Source organism: Neovison vison, chromosome 11 (genome assembly GCF_020171115.1).
Source record: "Neovison vison isolate M4711 chromosome 11, ASM_NN_V1, whole genome shotgun sequence".
Lineage (NCBI taxonomy): Eukaryota > Metazoa > Chordata > Mammalia > Carnivora > Mustelidae > Neogale > Neogale vison.
Window position 1 is genome coordinate 102,712,773 of NC_058101.1, and position 26,052 is coordinate 102,738,824.

A 26,052-nucleotide genomic window follows, 5' to 3' on the forward strand; every position below is an offset into this window, starting at 1 on the left:
TTATACTCTCTAGACCCATACATGTTGCTGTAAATGGCAAGAATCTGCTTTTTTTTGTAGCTAAGTAATATTCCATTGTGTATATACACACCACATCTTTGTTATCCATTCATATATCAGTGGACATTTGGGCTGCTTCCATAATTTGACAGTTATAAATAGTGCTGCAATAAACATAGGGGTGCATATATCTTTCTGAATTAGTGTATTTTATTCTTTGGGTAAACACCCAGTACTGGGATTACTGGATCATGTTATTTCTATCTTTAATATTTTGAGGAGCCTCCATGCTGTTTTTCACAGAGACTGTACCAGTGTGCTTTCCTACCAGTAGCACACAAGGGTTCCTTTTTCTCCACATCCTTGCCAACATTTATTGATTCTTGTACTTTTTTATTTTAGCCTGACAGGTATGAGGTGGTATCTCATTGAGATTTTACTTTGCATTTCCCTGATTATGAGTAATATTGAACACCTTTTTCATGTGTCTGTTAACCATCTGTATGTCTTTGGAGAAATGTCTGTTCACATCTTCAGCCCATTTTTAATTGGATTTTTTTTTTTTAGATGTTGAATTATATAAATTCTTTTTTATTTTATTTTAAATTACAGTATAGTTAGCATACAGTGTTATATTAGTTTCAGGTTTACAATATAGTGATTAAAGAGTTGTTTAAATTCTTCATATATTTTGGAGACTAACCCTTTATCAGATATGTCATTTACAAATATCTTTACCCTTTCAATAGTTGTCTTTTATTTTTGTTGGTTTTTTCCATCACTGTACAAACTTTTTATTTTGATGTAGTCCCAGCAATTTATCTTTGCATTTGTTTCCCTTGCCTCAGGGGACATATCTAGAAAGATGCTGCTACAGCCAATGTCAGAGAAATTCCTGCCTGTTATCTCTATTAGGATTTTTATGGTTTCAGGTCTCACAGGTCCTTTTTTTTTTTTTTTAAGATTGTATTTATTTATTTGAGACACAGAGAGAGCACAAATGGGGAGGAGGAGCAGAGGAAAAGGGAGAAGCAAACTCCCTCTGAGCAGGGAGCCTACTGAGGGGCTCAATCCCCGGATGCTGAGATCATGACCTGAGCCAAAGGCAGTTGCTTAACTGACTGAACCACCCAGGCACCCCTACAATTAGGTCCTTAACCCATTTTTAGTTTATTTTTGTGTATGGTGTAAGAAAGTGGTCCAGTTTCATCTTTTGCATGTGGCTGTCCAGTTTTCCTAAGACAATTTGTTGAAGAGACTGTCTTTTTTCCCATTGCATATTCTTGCCTCTTGGGTGGAAGATAAACTTGGCCCTGTAAGCATGAATTTATTTCTGGGCTAGTGTTCTGTTCCGTTGATCTGTGTGTCTGTTTTTGTGTCAGTACCATACTGGTTTTTGTTTGTTTGTTTGTTTTTATTAACATATAATGTATTATTGGTTTCAGGGGTACAAGTCTGTGAATCATCAGTCTTACACAGTTCACAGTACCCACCATAGCACATACCCTCCCCAATGTCCATACCCCAGCCACCCTATCCCAACCCAACCACCCCCAGCAATCCTTAGTTTGTTTCCTGAGATTAAGAGTCTCTTATGGTTTGTCTCCCTCTGCAGTCCCATTCTGTTTCTTTTTTTCCCCTCCCTTCCCCCGACGCCCCACCCTTCCTCTCAAATTCCTCATATCTGAGAGTCATATGATATTTGTCTTTCTCTGACTGACTTATTTCACTTAGCATAATACCCTCTAGTTCCATCCATGTCATTGCAAATGGCAAGATTTTGGGGTTTTTTGTTGGGTTTTTTTGTTGTTTTGATTACTACAGCTTTGTAATATTTCTTGAAATCTGGGATCATGATATCTTCAGTTTTGTTCTTTTTCAAGATTGTTTTGGCTATTCAAGGTCTTTTGTGGCTCAATATAGATTTTAGGATTGTTTGTTCTAGTTCATTGAAGTTTGGTATTAATATTTTGATATGAATTGTAAAACTTTAAATCTCCAGAGATATGTATACATTCCCCAAACTATGTAAATGCAAAAGAGTAATATGTATATGTGCATTACATATATAGGGAGGGAGAGCAAGAGAATCTTTATCTTGAACCACTGCTTTTTGTCATTATTTAAGTGGCTATCTTCTAGTATCTATAATTCAATTAATATTTAATATTTAAAGTCTTTATTTTTATCAAAACATGTAACAAAACTTAACAAAGTCACAAGCCTTTTAATATTCCAGGTTCCAAAACTGCATAACACAATTTTTAAAAAAATTATCTGAGTTCAGTTCTGACAGATAAGAAAAGTAGCATTACTTCATACAATTTTTCTGTTTTATAGATTGCGTAGATGACACTATAATAGTTCTGGCTGAAGAGCATGGTTGTCTGGACATCATAAAGGTTTGTTATTAATCTGTTATTGAAATGTATGTATTTTGTATACTTGAGATCTAACAGCAAGCTATTTTAAAGCTATGTTTATTTCTGTTCAGATTTTTGTTTTTTCATAGAGTGATAAGCTAATATAAATTAGTATAAAGTCCAAATAAAAAGACTTTTTAGAAAAATCAAAATGTCCTAGAATAGCAAACATTTGAGTAAAATATATTTTTAAATGGATCATTTTAAATAACTCTTTTCTTTTAAAAAAAATGTTTTATTTAAATTCAATTTAATTAGCATATAGATGTTATTAGTTTCAGAGGTAGAATCTAGTGATTTGTCAGTTGCATATGACACCAAGTGCTCATTATATCACACCCCCTCCTTAATGCCCATCAACCAGTTTCCCCTTCTCCTCTCCCCTCCCCTCCAGCAATCCTTAGTTTATTTCCTATGGTTAAGAGTCTCATGGTTTGTCCCCGTCTCTGATTGTGTCTCATTTTATTTTTCCCTTCCCCTTTGCTTTTCTGTTTTGTTTCTTAAATTCCACATGAGTGAAATTATATAACAATTGCCTTTCTCTGATTGACTTGTTATTTCACTTAGCATAATACCCTCTAGTTCCATCCACGTTGTTTGCAAATGACAAGATTTCACTTTTTGATAGCTGAATAATATTCTATTATGTATACATACCCCATCTTTTTTATGCATTCATCTGTTGGTGGACATCTGGGTTCTTTCCATAGTTTGGCTATTATGGACACTGATCCTATAAACATTGGGGTCCATGTTCCCCTTCAAATCACTATGTTTGTGTCCTTTCAATAAACTTCTAGTAGTGCAGTTGCTGGGTTTTAGGTTAGCTCTGATTTCAACTTTTTGGGGAACCTTCATGCTGTTTTCCAGAGTGGCTGCACCAGTTGGCATTCCCACCAACAGTGTAAAAAGGTTCCCCTTTCTCTGCATCCTTGCCAACATCTGTTGTTTCCTGACTTGTTAATTTTAGCCTTTCTGACTAATGTGAGTAAAATATGTTTTTTTAAATGGATCTTTTAAAAAATTCTTTTTTTTTTTATTTACCAGGACCTTCCCGAAAATGTGATAAATCTTTTGAAGAAGTGTCTCACCTTCCACCCTTCCAAGAGGTTTATATTATTAAGACTTAGAGATTATGCTGATATCTTTAGTATAAAAGTATTTGTGGTTTTTCTTATTACCTATAATAGTAATGGATTAAATAAGAATATTTACATATATATAAGAATACATAATTGACACTAGTATCATAACTGTTAGTTATGGTACTAATATGTATTAATAAAAGAAGAAAACAGTAATTAAACCACTGTCAGAAAACTGGCACATTCCCAAAGAAGTTACTGGTTCATTTCCTAGTCTCCAATTAGAAAATCGGCTAAATTGTAGATATTCCCAAACATGAATGACATAAGAGAAATTACAACAAAAGCTTATTGGCAATTTTATTTAACCTAAAACTTCAATAAATGGTGAGGTCAACTAATAATTATTGGTAATATAAAAGGATTTCTTGTAAGTATTATTATTTGTTTTCATTTGGTGATATCACTGTTAGCCTTACAGTTGTCTTTCCTAAACTCCTTAAGTATATGATATTTGAAAATAATATATTCTAATTAGTCTTTAGAAAAACATCTTTATCAATACATGTTAGGAAGAGTGGAATGGTATTAAAAACACAATTTTTATGTTTTTATGTTTAATGCCACATTAAGAGAGGAGGAAGAAAACCAAAAGGCATTAGTTTAGAATTTTAATTAAGATATTCAGTAACACAGGTAAATCATAGTCAAGGTAAAAGTAAAAAATGAAGATGCTCATATGTAATAATCTTTGATAGATTATAAGAAGCAAAAAGCACAAAAGGGAAAAAATTCAACATTTGCGTACAGTTACTTCATTTTTATATACAAGTATTCATCTAGACTCTGCTAAGGATAGATTATTATTATTTTCTGTACTGGTGGTGTATTTAAGACTTTTAACTGTCCCCTTGAATGTGTGCCATTATTCTAGCAAATTTTTTAAGGAGCATTTTCCAGTGTTTATTTTTGTGCTTTAGAAAAATCAAACACATTGTCAGTCGATATTTAAGATTTTATTTACTTCACATTTGTCAACCACAGATCCATGTGTAAGTAACTTAAAGAAACATTGGTTTTTTATGGTTGATTGCTGGTTATTTAATGGGCAATTTGAGTTAGTGATAGTTCTTCAGTATGCTGTAATATCATCCATGACACAAGTTTCTAAGTACATTTTGCCATAGTTAATTTGGTTGGACCGACTGACAATAATGTTAATTGAAAATTTGGCAGATAACCAGGGAAATAATCATGGTTAGCTAAACTAAAAAGAAAAATGCACATGAAATGTTGCAAAGTATGAGTCTTCTTTTCATATTGAAGCAAGCATATTCTTCTAAATGTAGGTGCAGATATTTCTAAATGTAGATATATTAAACTCCACATCATAAAATATATTCTCGAATCATATTTTTACAAAAAAAAAAAAAAAGCCTGATGTGCTATTGTGTTTATTTAACTCAGGAATCAACAAACTCTTTTTGGTAAGGACCAGATAGTGAGTATTTTTTACTTCATGGACCATAGTGTGTAACAGCACTGATCTTGTAGCTTAAAAGCAGCCAAAGACAATACTTAAATGAGTTAGTGTTGCTATGTTCCAATAAAACTTTACTTTTAGATACCGAAACTTGAGTTTTGTATAATTTTCACATATCCAAAATAATAGTATTTTGATTTTTTTCAACTATTTAAAAATATAAAATCTATTTTTAGCTCACAAACCATATAAAAATAGACAGTAGGTGAATTTAACCCAAGAGCAATAGTTATCTGACTCCTGATATAAACTATATGCTAGCTCTTATCATTTTTTTCTTACATTAAGAAGCTCTGTAGAAATTTCTTATTTTTCTTCTAATTTTTTTCCAAAGCCACAAGATTCATTTCACACCATATTCAGAAACAGGCCTACATCATATAATACAAAAGCCATGTATTATGAAAGTTTTACAAAGTGTCTTATCAGATTTTTCAATATAAGAAGATTATTCATATTTCCAGTGATCTTTTTTCATAGCACTATTTTCAAAATTAGGTAAGGCACTGGCTAATTTGGCACCACCGTGATATATGGGATTTTTTACTTTTGAAGAGAGTAATGAGACACACAAATCAGGGAATGAACATTAAAAGGTCAGCATTACACAGCAATTTAAGAAAAAAAGAAAGTTGATTTATCCTGGTAAACATAACTAAATCATTTGAAAAGTAATTTTCTACATTTTATAACTTTTTAAATAAGTGATGCCAAGGATTTCTAATGATGAAATTTGTATCTCATTCCTACTGTGTGTTTTAAATTTTTCTCAAGGCCAACTGCCAATGACTTAATGCAGGACAAGGTATTTAGTGAAGTGTCACCTTTATATACTCCCTTTACCAAACCTGCCAGTCTGTTTTCATCTTCTTTGAGATGTGCTGATTTGACTCTGCCTGAGGATATCAGTCAGCTATGTAAAGGTAATGATGAATAAGACTGAAAACAGTGTTTTATTTTTAAAGAAAATACCTTTATCCTACTTTCAGTTTTGTATTTACCAACAACATATATATTACACTAATAAGGCTTTATGGATACCTGACTGGGAATTCAGAGATAATTTTGGATTTGCTTAAAATATAACCACCTAACTTTTTTCTTTCTTTTTTTTAATAATTATTTTTTATTTTTTATAAACATATAAGGTATTATTAGCTCCAGGGGTACAGATCTGTGAATCACCAGGTTTACACACTTCACAGCACTCACAATAGCACATACCCTCCCCAATGTCCATAACCCCACCACCCTCTCCCTATCCCCCTCCCCCTGGCAACCCTCAGTTTGTTTTGTGAGATTAAGAGTCTCTTACACCACCTAACTTTTTAATCCTTTAAATTTAACTTGCTTTGGAGAAAGAACTTTTAAGAATTGAGGAAGTGGCACCAAAAAAAATTCATTATGCAAACCAAAGTCCTATTTTCATCTCGAATCTTAATGCCAATATTGCTTTCTAATTCCCAGTGGAATTTCCACTACAACATACATATATCATATTCTACATAATTTATTATAAACGATGTCTAAAAATTATATTATCGGTAGAAGTCCATACTGTTATATTCCACATTGTAAGAGAATATCAGCTTTTTTCTTTTCATTCATCTATAAAGATTACCATTCTCAGAATGTGTGTTTTAGTGGCACCAATAATATTCTTACATTGAAGAGTTATCAAGATGTAAGTCGTGGCAGGAAATATTTATTAAGCGTTTATTCAGTCAAATATTTTTTTGAGTTCCTGCTATGTTCCATGCACTATAACTTCAAGTAACATTCATGCCAAATGGAGAGGCAGATAAACATTTATATTACTATTATACATAAATTCAATATGAACATAGTGCAGTAGAATCATAGTGTGCCTGAGACAGTAAGAAAGACTCTTCAGAAAAGACAACAATTGCCTCAAGACATGAAGGATGGGATAGTTTGTATTAGTTAACTGTCCAAGTGCTTTTTTTCTGCCCTTATCCCTTCCCCACAGAGCCTGATATATAGAATGTATTTCCCATATAACTCTAATATAGAGGGTAAAAATTCTATTTTTTCTTGAAACTGAATGTACATCCAATATGTATATCTGCATTTCATCCTTTGTGCAGTTTATAGTATGAATGTTCTTATTAAAGGGATTCCTGCTGTGTTCTTCAATTAATTTTGAGAATATCAGCTATTATTGCCTATTGCCTTTTGGTAAAAACAAAAAGTATGATAGCTATGATTCTTTTCCATTTGCTACTAATAGATATAAACAGTGATTACCTGGCAGAAAGATCTATTGAAGAAGTGTATTACCTTTGGTGTTTAGCGGGAGGTGACTTGGAGAAAGAGCTTGTCAACAAGGAGATCATTCGGTCTAAACCACCTATCTGCACACTCCCCAAGTAAGGAAAGAAAGTTTCTTTTAGAAGTGAAAAACATTTAGTAATAACATTTTTATTTAATTTGGGATTTCTTTGCTAGACATTCCAATTAAGTGATTATGAAAGCAACTGGAAGTCAATACCTTGGTTTTTTGGCTGAAGCTTTTATTTGAAGAATTCACATTAACATTTGAATATTTTTAATAAATTTTTAAATATTTTAATACATAATTTGCTTTCTGATCTATTTGAAGTAGGTCCATTATTATGGAATAGCTTTAATAATTGATGTTCAAAAATGAAAAATGTACAAGTCAGAATAGTAATTTCGAGAGAGTTAATAAAGTAGACTAGTGTGCCTATTATAAGTAACTATTTTTTATTTCCAGTTACAATTGTAAATGTACTCTATGGCCGCATTGTCCTAGAGATCATCATGGTACTAAATCACTGTTATGAAAACTGTAGAACCGCATAAGATCTTGGACATCATCATATAAATTAGACTGAAAGTTAATTAACAGTACAACTCTAAGGACCAAAATTGTTACCGTTCCATTGCTGTTTGTATTTATTCATAAAGATGTGAATCTAAATCTCTTAAGTTTCCACCAATGCTTTAAAATTTTAATTTTAGATTTTACTGCTAGATTTGATCATTGTAGATAACAATAAAAGTTACCTGCTGATCATTTTTTTCTTCACATGTTAAATTTTTAGGTTAATTATTTGAGTAAACTACTGGGTCTCTATATTTTCCCCCGTAAACTGATTTTTCAGTCAATTTTATTTCTCACACATTGAATTAAACAGAACACTGGGAAATAAGATGATGGAAATTTCAAGGTATATATAAATTCTCAAAATTATTTCTCTGAAATCCTAAAGAAATTTTATGCATTTATTATTCACTATTCTTTCTCCTGAGAAGTAACTATCATGATTTTTCTTTCTTCTTATATCATTTCTCACTCATATAAACTTCCTCAGGAGCACATACGCATATTGTCAAGAGAGTAATTTTAGCATTGAATCTGCATGAGCAAAGAGAATAAATCACACTCTTGTATTCCTAAAATACTTTCTATTTGTATACTGTATTCATATGAACTCAATTTATATTTAAAAATTGGAATTGTTTGATGAAATATAAACATATTAAATACATATTTTTAATTAATCCATTTAGTCTAAAATTTCTTTCTTTGATGAGGGAATGATGATTTAGAATAAATTTTATTTTCTAGCAGAAGCAATAAATCATTTTTTGTGTTCTCATTAAAATAATTATTTTTTTAAAATCTCTTTTCAGTTTTCTCTTTGAAGATGGTGAAAGCTTTGGACAAGGTCGAGACAGAAGCTCACTATTAGATGACACCACCGTGACATTGTCCTTATGCCAGCTAAGAAATGTAAGAATGATGTTTTGACAAATCTACCTCATATTTTTTCTTTTTTTAAATAAAACCTTAAAGATATACATGAAGCCTTGAATTTCTCCCTGATCTCATAAAATATGTCAGAGGTTCTTTAAGGTATATACCCAGGAGTGACGTTTTTGGGAAATAGGATCTGTACATCTTCAGCTTTAGTACAAACTGTTCAGTCATTCACAAATGGAGTTGTATCTTTTTTCCATTATTGGATAAGGTTTCTCATTTTCTATATACTTGGTAACACATGATATCGAATTTTTACAAAATTATTGCTCTAGAAGCACCTGAGTGGCTCAGTTGGTTGAGCGTCTGCCTTAGGCTCAGGTCATGATCCTGGGGTCCTGGGATCAAGCCCTGCGTGGAACTCCCTGCTCAGTGGGGAGTCTGCTTCTCCCTCTCTCATTGCCCCTCCCTACCCCAACCCCTGCTCCTGTTCTCTCTTTCTCTCTTAAATAAATAAACCTTAAAAAAAAATACATTGCTCTAAAAGGTATAGAATAATATTTTGCTATAATACTAATTTTAATTCCCTGATTATAATGCAGTTATGAATCTCTTCATATTTCTTGGTAGTGTGTTTACCTCTTCTATATATTACTAGTTCATATCTTTTGTCAATTTTTCTACTGGGTGATTTCTTATTGATTTGAGGACTTCAAAATATATATTCCAAATATGGAGTCTTTGTTGGCTATGTGTAGTGCATATATCTTCTAATCTGTGGCTTTTCCTTTAACTTTTGATGGTTTCTTTTAAGGAATATGATATTACTAGGCATAGTTTTTTCTTTTGGTATTTATCCTGCTTGATGTTTGTAAAGTTTCCTGGATCTTTGTTATTTCATGTCTTTAATTTTGAAAATTTCCAGAAATTTCCTCCTTTCTCCTTCTTCTGATTTCTATAACACATAGGTTTCTATAACACATAGGTTACATCTTTTGATTCTTTATTAGAATTTCTATCTCCATGCCTATATTACCCACCTGTTCTTGCATGCTCTCTGCTTTTTTCCTAAGAGCCCTTAGCATATTAATCAGAATTATTTTAAATTACTGGCCTTATAATTTCCAACTCTCTGAAAAATCTGAGGCTGGTTCTATGGCTTGCTTTGTTTCTTCAGAGTGTCTTTTTCACATATTAGCATGCCTTGCCATTTTTTGTTGAAACCCTAACATGATTTACCAATAAAAAGAACTACGGTAAATAGGCCTTTAGCTCACAATGTCGTGTTTATCTAGCTGTTTACTATGTGTGCTTTTTTGTCAGAGACTAAAATCTCCTCAACTATCCTTGCTCTTATTCCCCCTGGTGATTTTGGGTTTCCCTAGAGACTTTTTTTTTCCCTAGAGACTTTTTAAAATAGAGTCTGAGACCTGCATGCAGCTCTTTCAGCTGGAATCCCCTTTTATACTGGAGCTCTATTGACATGGGTTTTAAGGTAGGGAAGAGAAGGAGTTCTGTAGTCCTATGGTTAGGTCTCAGCCCTTTAGCAAACCTGTGTCTCTGGGCTGTGACCTTTATACAAAGCTTCTCAGCTTCCCTCGTTACCTTATTAGGAGAGACAGGACAGCTAAAAGGAATCTGAATTAGGTATTCTTCTTCCCTACATCATTCACTCAGGCTGGCTAAAGTTGGATGTCCTCCCCTCTGCCCCCAACACACCCAGTTCTTTCTTGAATACAGCAGGGTCTCCTCCAGTCTGGCTGCCTGTTAATCAGATGCCCAAGTCTTTGTCCCATTGTGCTTAAAACCTTAGGCCATGATTATCAATATATTTTATTTCTAGCTTATATCCTTTATCTCTAAGCCCAGTTTTGGGTCTCACATCATTGATTTTCCTTATATTTTTAGGCTTTTCCTGTTAGTATTTTACATATTATGTAGTAGGAGGGAATTAGAATCTCTTACCTGCCATAATGCAAGGAATAGAAAATCTAAATCTATAGTTATTACTACATGATACACTAAGCTTATCTCTTTGAAAAGAATGTGTATAGTAGATAAAGTAAGTAGCAGTACAAAACAACAAACAATAAATTACATCCAAATACATGGTTTTGACCAATTTGGTTTTACTCTTAATTTACTTCTTTAAATATAATCAAAGTATATGAACATCAGTTAAATAAATACAAGGCTTCAATATTACTTTCTCAATGACCTTACATTTCCACTTTTGAAATTTAAAATACTTTTATCTATGATTATTTAAAAAAATGTTTATGTTGCTGATTTTAAAAATAATATGGAAACCAAATAATTTTTGTTTCTACTTTTCTGTATTTTTGCCCTTTTTGTACTTTTAATATGCTACATTTTTAATATAAAAAAAAGCAGAAAAGTTACTTGTAATATTTTGACTTTCAGGACAGTAAAACCCAAATTTTAAAATAATGTGCATATTAATAATGGGGTAAAATTTTAGAAAATCTTATTTTTCTACTTAGAATTTCAGTCCACAAAAGAAACACCTAAAAGTTTAGAGGAAAAATGGCATAAATCTACAGCACATCAATTTTTAGAAAAAAGCCAGGCGTAAAATCAGGGTTTGCCAGATTCTCAGTTGTGGGTAAAAGATTTTTCTTCGGCTTTTAAAGATTCTGAGGCTATTCAGCTCAGGTCATGATCCTGGAGTCCCAGGATCACGTCCCACATCGGACCCTCTGCTCGGCAGGGAGCTGGCTTCTCTCTTTGCCCCTCGCCCCTCTCATCCCCTCTCTCTCTCAAATAAATAAAGTCTTTAAAAAAAAAAAAATTCTGAGGCTAACTCACATGGGTGAGTACACAATAATTCTAATCAACAGAAGATCAATGCTGGCTGCACACAGAGCTTGAACTTCTGTGTCAATCCCCAGAGGAGCAGATACTCTGCCCTCAAGTTGGAAGTTGAACTGAAGAGCAGAGCAGCAGGCAAGATGGCATTAACTTTAATCACCCTACTTAGGATGTGTCTTAGATTTTACTTTACTACTGCCTGCTGCCTTTTGCTTTTGAAGAATATCTATAATCCTGGCAATGGTATTATTTGGAGTAACATTATTATAATAAGTTTGTGAAAAAATAATTAAAGAAAATTGAGTTTTGTCAGCTGATTTACCAGCTATTTGAGTCATGCATGTTCAACGTATGATGTGAGAAATTCTTCCGAATCCTTTTTTTAGCACCTTACTTTTGTTTTAGTTTGTATTAATATCAAGGCAGAAGTAAATTGGAGTCAAGTTCTAAATTAAGGGATGTGTATTAAAAAGTACTTTTTATATATACTTCACATAATTTAAAAAATGTTTTATCCATTTATTCAATTTTATACTAATTTTAGCAATTCTGCATCCTGTTTGGAAAACTATCATAATAGGTGTGCAACATTTATGAGAACTCCCTGAAGGTAAAAAAATAAAAAAACAAAGAATATTCTTTACAGCTAAACTTAATCACTGCAGGCATGATGTATTTGCATGTTTACAATAAATGAATTTTAAATTCTGTTGTAGTTTTCCTGGTATCTTTATAAATATATAATTTTACCTTATTCTTCCTTTTAAATAAAGATCAGTGTTTCTGTCTCAGATCTTAAGTATCATAAATATTTTCTCTTTAAATTCAGAGATTAAAAGATGTTGGTGGAGAAGCATTTTACCCACTACTTGAAGATGAGTGAGTATATATATATATATATGTATTCTTTTTACCATCATTTTTCTTTTCTCTTTCTATTATATTGATAAGAAGCTTGCATATTTTTTTGGAAAATTGTTTCCTAAGGAGGATACAAAAATGTGATGTTCGGGACTTTTTTATTTTATATGTTTTGTCAACTTTTCTGCTCTTGTTTCTCTATTATAGCCAGTCTAATTTACCTCATTCAAACAGCAATAATGAGTTGTCTGCAGCTGCCACTCTCCCTTTAATCATCCGAGAGAGGGACACAGAGTACCAACTAAACAGAATCATTCTCTTTGACAGGCTGCTAAAGGTAGGATTCTAAAGCATAACGTGTAAAGAGTCCATATGTAATCTTTATTTTTTTATTTCATTGGTAATTCTTAGGGAATCTTGATGTCATGAGAACACTAATTCTTGTGACCCATTTTATCTGATTAATAGTAAAAATGATACATGTTAATTGTAAATAAAATTAAAAAGTAAAAACAAGATGAAGGAATCTATGCAAAACCACATTAGACAAAAGATATTTAATATCTTTTTTAATATTTAAAAAACATTTAAAAATCAGTAGGGAAAAGGACTATCATTGAAACAGAGAAATGGATTAAAAAATAATAGAAATAAAACTAGTCAGTAAATCTACTCAAATATGTATCCTTATTAGGACTGAAAAAAGTAAACTTTTTTCCCATATTGAATTAGCAAAGTGAGGAAATGTATATTGAGATTGGAACTCTCATTCTTCTGGAATAAGTGTAAATTGGTTAAAACATTCTATAAAGCTATTTTAAATTTTATATTAAGATCCTTTAACAGGATCCATACCCTGTGTCCTATTAATTCTATTCTAGAAATTCCTCCTGAAGTACAAATTTATAAAAAGACAAATTTACATGCAAGCTTATAGAAGTAACCATAATAAAAACTTACATTTACTGAATACTTTCTATGTTACTAGGTATTTACAAAGTGTCTTATATGTTATTTAACATATGAGGTTCAGAATATTATTCTTCATAGGATCCATTCATAATTCTTTCAGAACACAAAATAGAGAGGGATGATTAAAAACAGTAAGTTCAGCTCCTCTCTTTGATTGTACTATATAAGATTTACAGAGGTAGGGAACTATTGCACTGCTAACTTAATATATATTAATAACATCAGGTGAAATAATTTCAGATACTTGGAACTTTATTGCAGGTCACCTTCAACTTCATCACTGGTATATTCAGAATTGTTTAGATTGAAAGAAGGCACTTAGTAACTTGAGCTATTTTTCATATCTTTTTTTACCTATAGGCTTATCCGTATAAAAAAAATCAAATCTGGAAAGAAGCAAGAGTTGACATTCCTCCTCTTATGAGAGGTTTAACCTGGGCTGCTCTTTTGGGAGTTGAGGTAAGAAAGAAGAGGTTAGAAGCTGATCAATCATGTTAAGAAAGAAGGAAAGTATTTTCTGAATATATATTTTCCAAGTTATTAGAAAATTATGTAGTAAAATTTGAGTATTAAGATTATTTTGCAATTTTTAGTGAAAGGAATAGAGGAAAAGAATAGAATAGATAGAATAGAAAAATATGAAGCCTTGTTAGATTTATGCTATTTAATATTTAATGGGACTCAAATTATATTGATTATTCATTTAAAAAATTAAATATTTTAATATACATATCAGTTATAAATATATAGCCCTGCTTATAAAGTATGTTCATTTAGAAATAGGACTGCTGGGCATCTGGATGGCTCAGTTGGTTAAGCATCTATCTTCAGCTCAAGTCATGATCTCAGGGTCCAGGAATCAAGCTCCATATCAGGCTCCTTGCTTAGTGGGGAGCCTGCTTCTCCCTCTGCCTCTGTCTCTCTCTCCCTCTGTGTCTCTCTCTCACTCTCTGTCTCTCCTGAATAAATAAATAAAATCTTAAAAAGAAAAAAGCAAATAGGACTGCTTAGTATAAGGAGAAATATTCCACTCTAATTTGAACCTTGTCAATAATCATGAATATAATTTAGTTCCTTTTGGCACATCTGTCTTCCCAGCACCATGCTTCCAGGAAAAATGCTACTTTGTCATCTGTGGTACCTTATGGGTGGCAGTGAGAAGAGGCAAGGTGTCACATTATTAGAGTTGACTTGAAGTACTAACAGAGACTTTAGTGACAGCAGTCATGGTAATGGGCCAAATTTTTGCCATTATGTTTGCATTTCCTGTCAATTTCTTTGTCATCCTGCCTTCCTGTATTCTCTTATAGATATCTTCATGTAATTTTTTGTGTGCAAATTCTCCCAAGTATTTTTAATCCTTTTAACTCTCTATTGAAAAAATTCCTTTCTTTATTCCTGATTTCTTTGTTGAAAGTCTACAAATATCTTTGAGTTTGGTTGGTTGCTTAATAAGAATGCCTTTTTTTCCTACCATATGGTAATAATTAGAATCGTAGAACCATAAAATGTTAAAATTCAAGAGTACTTCCAAGGTCAGCTTGTCCAAATGTCTCATAAAGTAGATGTGCCCGAGATGCTGATAATAGCATGTAGTATCAGAGTTTGAACTCCAAATTCCTAGCTCTTTCTCTACCATAACAGTAAACCAGAGAATTAAGAATTGTTCTGTGCTGGGCGCCTGGGTGGCTCAGTGGGTTAGGCCGCTGCCTTCGGCTCAGATCATGATCTCAGGGTCCTGGGATCGAGTCCCACGTCGGGCTCTCTGCTCAGCAGGGAGCCTGCTTCCCTCTCTCTCTCTCTCTGCCTGCCTCTCTGTCTGCTTGTGATCTCTGTCTGTCAAATAAACAAATAAAATCTTTTAAAAAAAAAAAAAAAGAATTGTTCTGTGCTTGATACTATAGAACATGACCAAAATTTGAAGTAGTTAATGTAATTATTCTTTCTGTAACAGTATAAATGGAAAATATAAGTTGTCTCTTTATTTCATTCTTTAATTTATCCCAAACCTCTTCCTTCTGGTGCTGAACTCCTTTAAACAATTTTATTTTATTTTTGCTTTCATTTCCAACTTTAACAGGAAAATTTCTCAAAGGATGACTCTGCCCATTTTCTTCATGAAATTTACTGTGTGTGAGAGGGCAATGAATAGAGCACAACAAAGCTGTGTTGTGTTTTGGGGACTAGGAGAATATCTAAGCATATTCATTAAGTGACTCAACGTACTTGTCTTCCTGTGCATATAATTCAAATGACTGCCTTAGCAAAATAGTAAATTGTCACAGACTTTCATCACAGATTGTAAAAGATGTGAAGAATTTTCTAAGAAGATGCTCTGGGTTTGAATGTGCCTATCTATAATTGGGTTTATTTTCAAAGATAGATGTTTTTAAGAACTGTATTTTGTCTAAGTCAATAATTTGTTAAAGATATGACAAATTAATATATCTTCTCTTATTTTTTGCAGGGGGCTATTCATGCCAAGTATGATGCAATTGATAAAGATACTCCAATTCCTACAGATAGACAAGTACGATTTAGATTTTCTTAAACAACCCAAGATAATTCTGCCAAATCTTTAAATTTTAGAAGGGCAAGAGGAATTTTCTTAATTACGAAACTCAGCAGCCTTCATATGTATATATATGCATGCTCTTATTTTACTCACAAGTTAATGAGTTAGAATTGTTCTAAAGGAGTATATAGACCAAGTAACTTTTCCTAATAATTGTACTTTTTTATCTGAAGAATTTGCCCTTTATTTAGGCCAGGATGTAAAGGAAGGTTTTTTGAAAACTTTATTAATATATGCCTTTTCAATAAAATGGTCTGCCTTTTTTCTTTAAATATACATACAACTTTCTTGGTGTTTCCAGAGGAATAATATAAAATTTAAAAACTTCAGACACCAGGATTATGTAGATGGTCTATTCTGATATTCAGGATACACTCTTTCCTTTTCCTCATCTTGAGGTTTATTGGAGATCACTCTATTCCAGTTCCACCTTATTGTTTTGCTGTTTTACAGATTGAAGTGGATATTCCTCGGTGTCATCAGTATGATGAACTATTATCATCACCAGAAGGTCATGCAAAATTTAGGCGTGTATTAAAAGCCTGGGTTGTGTCTCATCCTGATCTTGTGTATTGGCAAGGTAACATTTCCCCCCCATTATTAAGATTCTTTCTGAAGTGCCAGAAGCCTGTTGCATGACTGACAATTTAAAATTTTTAAAACAAATTATCAAAATATCCTTAGCTTTGTGGAAAGCTATTACTGCTTTTCCATTTTTTGAGAGAACTTTTTTTAAAACTTTGTCTACATGCAGAGTGGATATCTTTAAATGCATGATATTTAATGAAACAATTTGCCATAATACTGATTAGTAAAGTAGGAAGAATACTTTGTGCTATTGTACTCTTTGGGGACACTATTTTTAATGCTATGCAAATAATAAAATAATATTATACCATAAATAATTTGGGGTTAATTGATATTCTTGTCATTTAACGATTTACAACCTGGAACTGGAGAATAGGATACCACCCTACACTGCTTATTTTATTTATTATCTCTCTCTTATTAAATAACTTTAATGTTTCATGTCCTTCATTTTTAGCCCTTCTCATTATTATTTTTGTAGTCATTGATAAATTCATGAATGAGATGCCCATTCTTCCCAGTTCTATTTTTTAATTTGCTGTGATGAACAGTAGGGTTTTTTTTTTATTTTAAATCTCAATTTCTGGCAAAACTTAAAACAAAGCTATTATTTTTCCTAGCCTTGTCCCTTTTAGAGTTCCGTATCTTCCTAAAAATTATAGATAGATTCATGTACCTACCTCCCTTCAACATGATAACGTATGAGCAGCATTATTATGAATAAAAGACATATGTAACATATTTGTATTTTACTGTACAATTTTAGTAAGATTGCTTTTCATCATCCCAGAGAAACTTGTAAGACAAATTTCCATCTCCAGGATAAGGAAACATGCTTGGAGATGTTACAATGATTGCCAGGATCACCTAGGGTCAGAGATGAGACTATATAGTCCAAGCCTTCTATCAATTTACATTTTTCGACTACTGTATTTCTCACTTTAACTCAAAATAATAGGTAATAATAACAGTATCTGATCTGTATTGGGCATATACTATGTGCCAGTCATTGTCAATTACTCCTCACACTACACCATGATGTGTAATATATTTCTGGATGAGTAATACTTAAAATGCTTAATCTATATAGAAGTAATTCAGGGAACTTAATAAGGTATGTATATGCACTTATACTGATCTTTATTTACTGAATTCTTTACCCCAAACTCCTTTCCATCAGGTCTTGATTCACTTTGTGCTCCATTCCTATATTTAAATTTCAATAATGAAGGTAAGCCTGCTTATCATGTAAATAATCACTGTACATATTTTCCTAAAATATTTTATTCAAATAGGAAAGTTTTGTTTGTTTTTTAAAATATTTTATTTCTTTTTTTTTTATTTTTTTATTTGTTTATTTGACAGAGAGAGATCACAAGTAGGCAGAGAGGCAGGCAGAGAGAGACAGAGGAGGAAGCAGGCTTCCTGCCGAGCAGAGAGCCCGATGCGGGACTCGATCCTAGGACCCTGAGATCATGACCTGAGCCGAAGGCAGCGGCTTAACCCACTGAGCCACCCAGGCGCCCTCATATTTTATTTCTTTATTTGACACAGAGAGAGAGAGAGAGCACAAATAGGCAGAAAGGCAGGCAGAGAGAGGGGGAAGCAGGCTCCCTGCTGAGCAGAGAGCCTGATGCAGGACTCGATCCTAGGACCCTGAGATCCTGATCTGAAGCTTTAACCCACTAAGCCACCGAAGCACCCAAAGTTTTTGTTTTTGTTGTGAAGTACTTGATCTCTTCCTAGTAGATACTGTAAATTTCTTTTTTTTTTTTTAAGATTTTATTTATTTATTTGACAGAGAGAGAGATAACAAGAGCAGGAACACAAACAGGGGGAGTGGGAGTGGGAGAATCAGGCTTCCCATGGAGGAGGGAGCTCAATATGGGGCTCAATTCAGGGATCCTGGGATCATGACCTGAGCCAAAGGCAGATTCTTAACGACTGAGCAGCCCAGGCACCCCTACATACTGCAAATTTCTGTGAAATAATCTGTTAGACTCATTTTAGAGGATGTGAAAGATTAATTTATTACTAGAGTTTCAGTTGTAACAAGACAGTGACTAGAAATTTAGGGGGAATCTGATTATGAATTCATCTTCTTTTGTGCCATTTAATGAACTTTGGAGAAAATTTTGACTTCTTTAGAAACTAGTTTTAGTATATGTATACTTTCTAAACAGTTTGTAAAGAAATAAATAGTGGTCTTTTTCTCCAAAGCTGATCATTTCAATCATTTCTTAATGAAGACTTTTCTAATTCTCCCTCTTGAACCCATACAGCACCTTATATTTCTGGAAGTTTATCTTGTGTATGTTTTATATTTTAGTTATTTATATACTAACATAGTAACCCTTTCTTTGGTTAAAAGTTTTTTTTTAATGACAGCTTTTTAATTTTCTGTCCCCCTCTTATAATGCCTCTTTTATAGTAGGTTTTTCAAAAAATATTTGTTAAATTTAATTGACTCTAATCACTAAGGATATCACATCTAGGCTGCTACCCTATATAGCAGAAATCTCTAGAAGTCTGAATCTTGGATTTCCATCTTTTATAAATTCTATTTCAGGTCAGAATTTACAGAGATTTCAGGAATTGAGTCTAAAGATAGCATAATACCAGAGAGCTAAAATTTCGCTATTTGAGTGATTTTTAAAATGCACTGTTCTCTGACATCAATACTCATTAATCTAGACTGGAGATTTTGCTATGTTTAGTTAAGCATAGTCTATTATTACACATTCTGATCCAAGAATATTAAGAGATCTTTGTTTGAAAGACCAGTTTATGACTAGAGCTCCTAAATCCAAAGTTCTCAGACTCTTTTGTTTGTATCAAAAAAATTAAGGATCTTGAGGTCTGTATGACTCATTAATAATGACCAAGTTTAGATATTTTTTTAAGTATGAAGTTGTGATAAGAAAAGTTTTTATTGTTGTGGGATAAAGATTGCCATACTCATTTGAAACTGAAAAATTACTAGGATGGCTATCTTTTGTCATTCCAAAATATTTTCTGTTTTAAAAGATAGGGGGTTCTTTCCCACTTAATTTTGTGTTTCCATCAATTGTTAACATTATTCTTGTTTAATAGTAGATTCAAGGTTCGTGTGCTGAGTGACTACTGACCATTTACCCCATTAACTAATTTGCTATATATCTTTGCCTTATTCTTTCTTAGCCTTGGCTTATGCATGTATGTCTGCTTTTATCCCCAAATACCTGTATAACTTCTTCTTGAAAGACAACTCACATGTAATACAAGGTAAGCAAATGTCTTTACTTGTCTTTTTACAGAGTAAGTTCTTAAGTCAAAAATAACCAATGCTAAATTAAATTTATGATTGTGACCCAATAAAATACGGTAATAGTCCATCACTAAAACCCATAAAGAGACCATTAAGTTTAGTCTCTCTTCCAAGTCCATAAAGAATTACGGTATTTTTCTAATGACTACTATAACCAAAGACAAATATGGTTTATAGGAAGGAAGTTGCTTTTTTGCTTTTAAGTTAGTTTAGTAAAGCCATCCAACTTCAAGAGCCATGTAATGTCAACTTCTGAGAATTTATGAAGTTATGTATTATAAGAGTATATCTTGTATCTTATTGAGATATGTTCAATACTTATTCATAGTTTCCTTATTACCTTTATCAGTAATGTTTATTATATAATTGGCAGTATACTCTTTAAGATTCCAGCAAAATCCAAAATGAGTGGATTTAGTAACACCTTGAATGATACCAAGAGATTTCAGAGACTATATGATGCAAATAATTTACCAAATAGTGACCAAAACAAACTGAAAAGATTAAAGATAGAAAATATTCATGTAAGTATTTGTGCATCACAAAATGCGATTCCTTAATCTTTAGTTAAGTAAAGTCAGAAATAATGCTGTTATTTTTAAAGCTAATATGAACCCATAATATTAATTGAACTTTCCTATATAAAGCCTGGAAAACATCTTTTCCCAAATTTATCAGGCCTCTATTAAAGCATACTGCCTAGCCAGATTACTGTACTTTAAGAAAGATGAAGATATTTGGAGAATCCTCAAATAAAAGCAATCAAAACAGAATTTATATAATAAAAAAAGTATGGTGACTAATATGTTGTAATAATAAAACAAAAAACAGAGTTTATAAAATGAATTGGCTAGCTCTCAGAGGGCCATACATAGCTTCTATTATATTTGGGTTTATTTTTTTTTTTTGGTTCTTTATAGTTTCCTTTTTCAAAATACAGAAAGGATTTACCTCTAAAAATTTAGTTTCATTTTTCTAGTAATTGTTTTAAAATACAGATGAATGTATATATTTTATATTGATAATGAATTTCCAACTTGAAAACGGTAAGTTCTTACACTTTTTAGCTGCAAACTTTTTAAATACACTTTAAAAAGGTTTATTATACAAATAAGCAAGACAAGATCTTGTTTCATGTAAGTACAAGAGAGACCATAATATATATCCACAACGTGAATTTGGACTTAGTCAGAAAGGCGAAAACCACTCTTAATTTGTTAGATTAACCAGTAATATATTTTAACATTTAATATTATAATTAAAAAACTATACAATTACTTAAAGTTTATTTTTGTTAATGTTAATATTTTCTCATGTATAATTTCTATAAATTTGTGTTTGAAATCTTGAATTGTTAACTAATCTTAAAACTTTTCAAAGCTGCAATAAATGTTCTTTAATATTACGATGAACATGTATATTTTCCCAAGAGACAGTAAACAAGGTATCTATTTGTTCAGTTTTTGTATTGACCATATGTTATATAAGAAGAAAGCAGTTTCAAAAAAGAAAAAGAAAAAAAGCAATTTCAAGTAAGTAATTCAGTAAGTAATTGCTCTGCTCTGACTCTATGCCAGGCACTACTTAATAGAAGTTCCTAAGGTAATTAACACTCAGTCCTTTTCCAAGGGATTTCATAGTGTAATATAGGAAGTAACTACGAAAATAACTACTTAATAGTCAATGAAATAAATATACATACTGCTGTATTAGCACAGAGGATGAAGTTGTGGAAGTCATTTTGTGGGTTTTTTTTTTTTTTTCCAAATTTTCTTTTCTTTTTGGTAGCAAAGGAAACAGCATATCTAGAAAGGTTTCATGAAAGGTGATATTTATTGATGAATTTTAAATTAGAGTAGGAATTTGCTTGGCAAAAGGGAGAAAGAAATCCTTAAGACAGAGCAAGGAAGAGAACTGTAGTAAAAAAAGTCTAGAATAGGTTGATAAAATAACCAGTAGTCAAATCTGATGCCTGAAGGCCAAAAAAAGCTGAAGGATGAGATGAAACAGGATGCTGATTATTGGTTACTAAAGTTTATGAAAAAAATAAACAGTAGTTTATTTTTCTTCAAAATGCTTCTTTTAGGCTTAGAATTAGAAATACTCGGCTCTCACTATATTGTTTTCCTTCTTTGTGTGTCCTCCCCTCCCCTTTTGTTATGTAGTATTTTTAGCTTTAAACTTCAAAGTGACATTGATTTTTGATTAGCATCAATAACATATGCATACTTTTTCCCCCATAAGATTTGAAAAATCTGTATATCATATGAAATCAATCAACAGCTATTTGCAGAATTGCATATTCATTGAGTTATTGAATTGTCTCTACAGAAACCAGTTTCTTTATTGGATAGCACTTTTAAATGTTATTTATTTGTTTTTATAATTATATACTAATAAAATTTGGAAGTTTTTTATTTTAAAATCTTTCACAAAATACAGTATTTACATATTCCTAAGATTCTAAAATGCTCTGTCTCTTACAGAAGAGACAAAAATTATCTGTTTAGTCAAAATACCCTGTTTTGTTTGTTTGCCATGATCCTATTAACTTGTTACCTGCAGACATTTTTAAGAAGATAAAAAATTTGCTTCTAGCCTAAATGAATAGTCTTTATCATTTTTGACACTATCAAATTAATCCCCAGTAATGTTACTATTGAGTTGATAAAGTATCAATACACAGGAATTTTTTTAAAAATACACTGGTTAAACAGCTCAAGGTTGGACTTCTAAATTAAGATCCTTAAAATTACTCTTAGACTCAGAACCTTAGAGTGCCAGCTGGATTGAAAAAGGTGGAGGGATCTGAAAGGGATAGATTGGTTAGAGTTGCAGAGATATTGGAAAACAGGCTTAAAACTTGCAGGACAGACACACCTTAGGCTATTGAAGAGGAAAAAAAAGGCAGCTTTAGGCCAGCGAAGAAGCCGTTTAATTATTAAAAATGGGAACTAATCCTATATGGAAAACCCAACTATACTGAAAGGTCCCCCACTAATGGGTCCGTGATTAAAGGAGTGAGACTGATACAAAGCGAAGGTCAAACAAAGCTTTATTCCGTGCCAAGCATCAAGAATCAAACCAACCGGCCAGGGCCGTGTCTCTTACAGAGAGCGTGACCCCTCTTTGCCTTAGAGACTAGCCTTTAAGGGCATAGGCCATGTGGTTGGGCCTGGCGGTGCACAGGTGGCTAATGAGATTGTAACACACAGAGAAAGCTGCACAGTCATGTTAGGTCACACATAAGTGACCAATTGAATTACAGTTTGCCCTGTAGTAGACATTTGAACTAGTCTATCACCTTGGTCAGAATTGGCGCCCAAAAGGCACCCAAAGGGCGGGGCCCTTATTCCTTGGGAGCTAGGGAAACAGTATGCGCCCCCCCACTGATTGGATGTCTCCACCTGGCCTGACCCACCCTTGTATTTGGGCTTTGTTACCTGGGACTTGTTTCCTGGACTGGTTTTTCAATAAGTCCCCTGGGGGAAAGGGGAGCAGGGACAGTTTAAGTTTTACTGTATGAACAACAAAGTTATTGTTTAAGCAAATGGAAGCACTCTGGCTAAATAGGTCCTTACATATACATTTATGTCTTTTTTCAATTAAGGAAGAACAACCTAGAAAATTGGCCTATAAACTTATAAACTATACTACTTAAGAGTCATTCTGCTGTATGTTGTCCACCAAAACAGCCATTGGAATTTTGCTACAACTTTAAACATTCTTGTGGCTGTTTACTTATTTTTTTAGAAAGATTTATTTATTGGCCAGAGAGAGAGAGAGCAAGAGAGCACAAGCAGGGGAAACAGCAGGCAGAGGGAGAGGTAGAAGCAGACTCTCTGCTGAACAGGGAGCCCGATGCCGGACTCAATCCCAGGACCCTGGGATCATGACCTGAGCTGAAGGCAGACACTTAACCCACTGAGCCACCCAGGTGTCCCTCTTGTACTGTTTACAAAACTAATATTCACACTTGGACATTTGGAAAATGTTGTTTCTACAAGTCAGAAAGGGAAAGGGAGAAAGAAATACCATATAAACCTAGGAAATAAAATTGCATGAAAAATTTCCCAATATTCTGTTTTCCTGTACATGTTTCTAAATCCGTTGGGGAAAAGGATGTTGTCTTCTCTGTAATGTCTCTATTATTTAATATAGTACACCACTTAGCTAGGATGGCTGGATAACTAAACTGGGGTATTTTTCAGAGTTTAAAAGGCACACTAACTGCACCAGACACTGCACCTACTGGTGGCAACTGGAACTCTCCATGTAATCAGGATGTATGGTCACGCTGCACACAGACATTGAGTAAGTTTTTGTGTAGAGAAGGAAGAAGGAAGATAGACTAAAGTTGGAGTCTAAAGGCCAGCTGTCAAAATAGGAGGTTAATATAAATCTCCTTTCTCATCAAACAATAAGAAAAAGAGAGGGAGATGCATTTGATTATGCATTTGGAAAAACAGTGCATTGCTTGTTTTGGGTTAAATAAACATTTTTGTCATGGATGGCTTTAATGATAGCATATTGGGAGAGAGTAGGAAATACATTGAACTTACAACCTTGCTGTTTTCCAGAATGTCTTACATCTTGTGACTAAGGAGATTTTTCCTGAGACTGAAAATGTTCTGCCTTTAATAGAAATAGCATGAAAACTGTTGATTGAGCTTGTTTGTATATTTACCAGAGCAGGGTATATGAACCAAAAAGAAAATAGCTGACAAGTTATAGGCCTAAAAATTATCTTTCTCTTCTTTTGAACCCACCTCTTTTCTTTTTGACATAAAGGTTGATGCTTGTTCTTGTGGTTTTAGATAGCAAGCCAAATTTTACAACTGGCAAACTTTGAGATGTGAGATAATCTAATTTGGGTTCATTTGCAGAAAAATAACTTTGATTTCTTTTGAGTGCTATGCGTCCAAATGGCACCAAATGAATTAGCTTAGGCACATTTTATTTGACAAGAGATTTATGACTCTCTGCATATTTACATACACTTAGCATCTTCAATGCCTAATGGAAAATAACATATAGTTACAGAACTTTTAGAACCAAGAATGCTATCTTTGATTTGGGAGCTGAGGAAATCTCTTGCTTTAAATCTCTCCCCTATCATCCTTCACCTTCTCCTTACCCCATCTAAGGCAATGAAAGAAGAAAGACTACTTAGAAAAGAAAAAGTAAGGATACCCATATGTGGGAACTTACTGAAATTTCATCTTGTATCCATTTTATGAAATTGTTTTTGAAAAACAGATGACTTATTTATAAATAGCTGTACAAAAATACGGTAGTGTCATACAAAAGCCTTACACTGTCATTTAAAAGTATGTAATGAATTAAGAAACTGTTTTAAACGAGACATGTAAGAATTTTTTAATCTGAAAAGATTAAAAGGGAAAAAGACTTTATTTTATATATCACTGCAGAAAATTAAAAGGTACAAAGTCTCATTAAAACACACAAAAAAAGTATATTAGACGTGGTTTTGTGCATTAGTGTGATATTAAACTTCACCTGAAGTCTAAGGGAGATTTTCGAAAAATCTTGATTTTTTTTTCTTTTCCTTCCATTTAATTTTTTTTTAATGTATCATGTACTATTTGTTTCAGGGATACAGGTATGTGATTCATCAGTCTTAGACAATTCACAGCACTCCCAATAGCACACACCCTCCCCCGTGTTTATCACCCAGCCACTCCATCCCTCCCACTCCCCTCCACTCCAGCAAACCTCAGTTTGTTTCCTGAGATTAAGAGTTTCTTATGGTTTGTCTCTCTCTGGTTTTGTCCTGTTTCATTTTTCCCTCCCTTCTTCTATGATCCTCTGTCTTATTTCTCAAATTCCTCATAATTCCTCATAATCATCAGTGAGATTATATGTTATTTATTTTTCTCTGATTGACTTATTTCACTTAGCATAATACCCTCTAAGAGCTGCATCCATGCCATTACAAATGGCAAGATTCCAGATTTTTGATGGCTGCATAATATTCCACTGTGTATATATACCATATCTTCTTTATCCATCCATCTGTTGATAGACTTCTAGGCTCCTTCCATACCTTGGCTATTGTGGACATTGCTGCTATAAACATTGGGGTGCATGCACCCCT

General features: G+C 32.9%; 1 protein-coding gene across 3 annotated transcripts in view; it reads left to right on the plus strand.

The window, feature by feature from the left end:
- Positions 1 to 26,052, plus strand: part of TBCK (TBC1 domain containing kinase) — a 234,693-nt gene that overhangs the window by 76,598 nt on the left and 132,043 nt on the right. For all 3 annotated transcript variants that reach the window (XM_044224345.1, XM_044224343.1, XM_044224344.1), the window contains exons 8-19: positions 2,341 to 2,402; positions 3,471 to 3,532; positions 5,826 to 5,974; positions 7,303 to 7,441; positions 8,733 to 8,832; positions 12,461 to 12,510; positions 12,700 to 12,829; positions 13,825 to 13,923; positions 15,932 to 15,994; positions 16,493 to 16,619; positions 17,808 to 17,858; positions 19,808 to 19,891. In XM_044224345.1, coding sequence (XP_044080280.1) covers positions 2,341 to 2,402; positions 3,471 to 3,532; positions 5,826 to 5,974; positions 7,303 to 7,441; positions 8,733 to 8,832; positions 12,461 to 12,510; positions 12,700 to 12,829; positions 13,825 to 13,923; positions 15,932 to 15,994; positions 16,493 to 16,619; positions 17,808 to 17,858; positions 19,808 to 19,891 — 1,116 coding nt within the window. The remainder of the gene's footprint in view (positions 1 to 2,340; positions 2,403 to 3,470; positions 3,533 to 5,825; positions 5,975 to 7,302; positions 7,442 to 8,732; positions 8,833 to 12,460; positions 12,511 to 12,699; positions 12,830 to 13,824; positions 13,924 to 15,931; positions 15,995 to 16,492; positions 16,620 to 17,807; positions 17,859 to 19,807; positions 19,892 to 26,052) is intronic.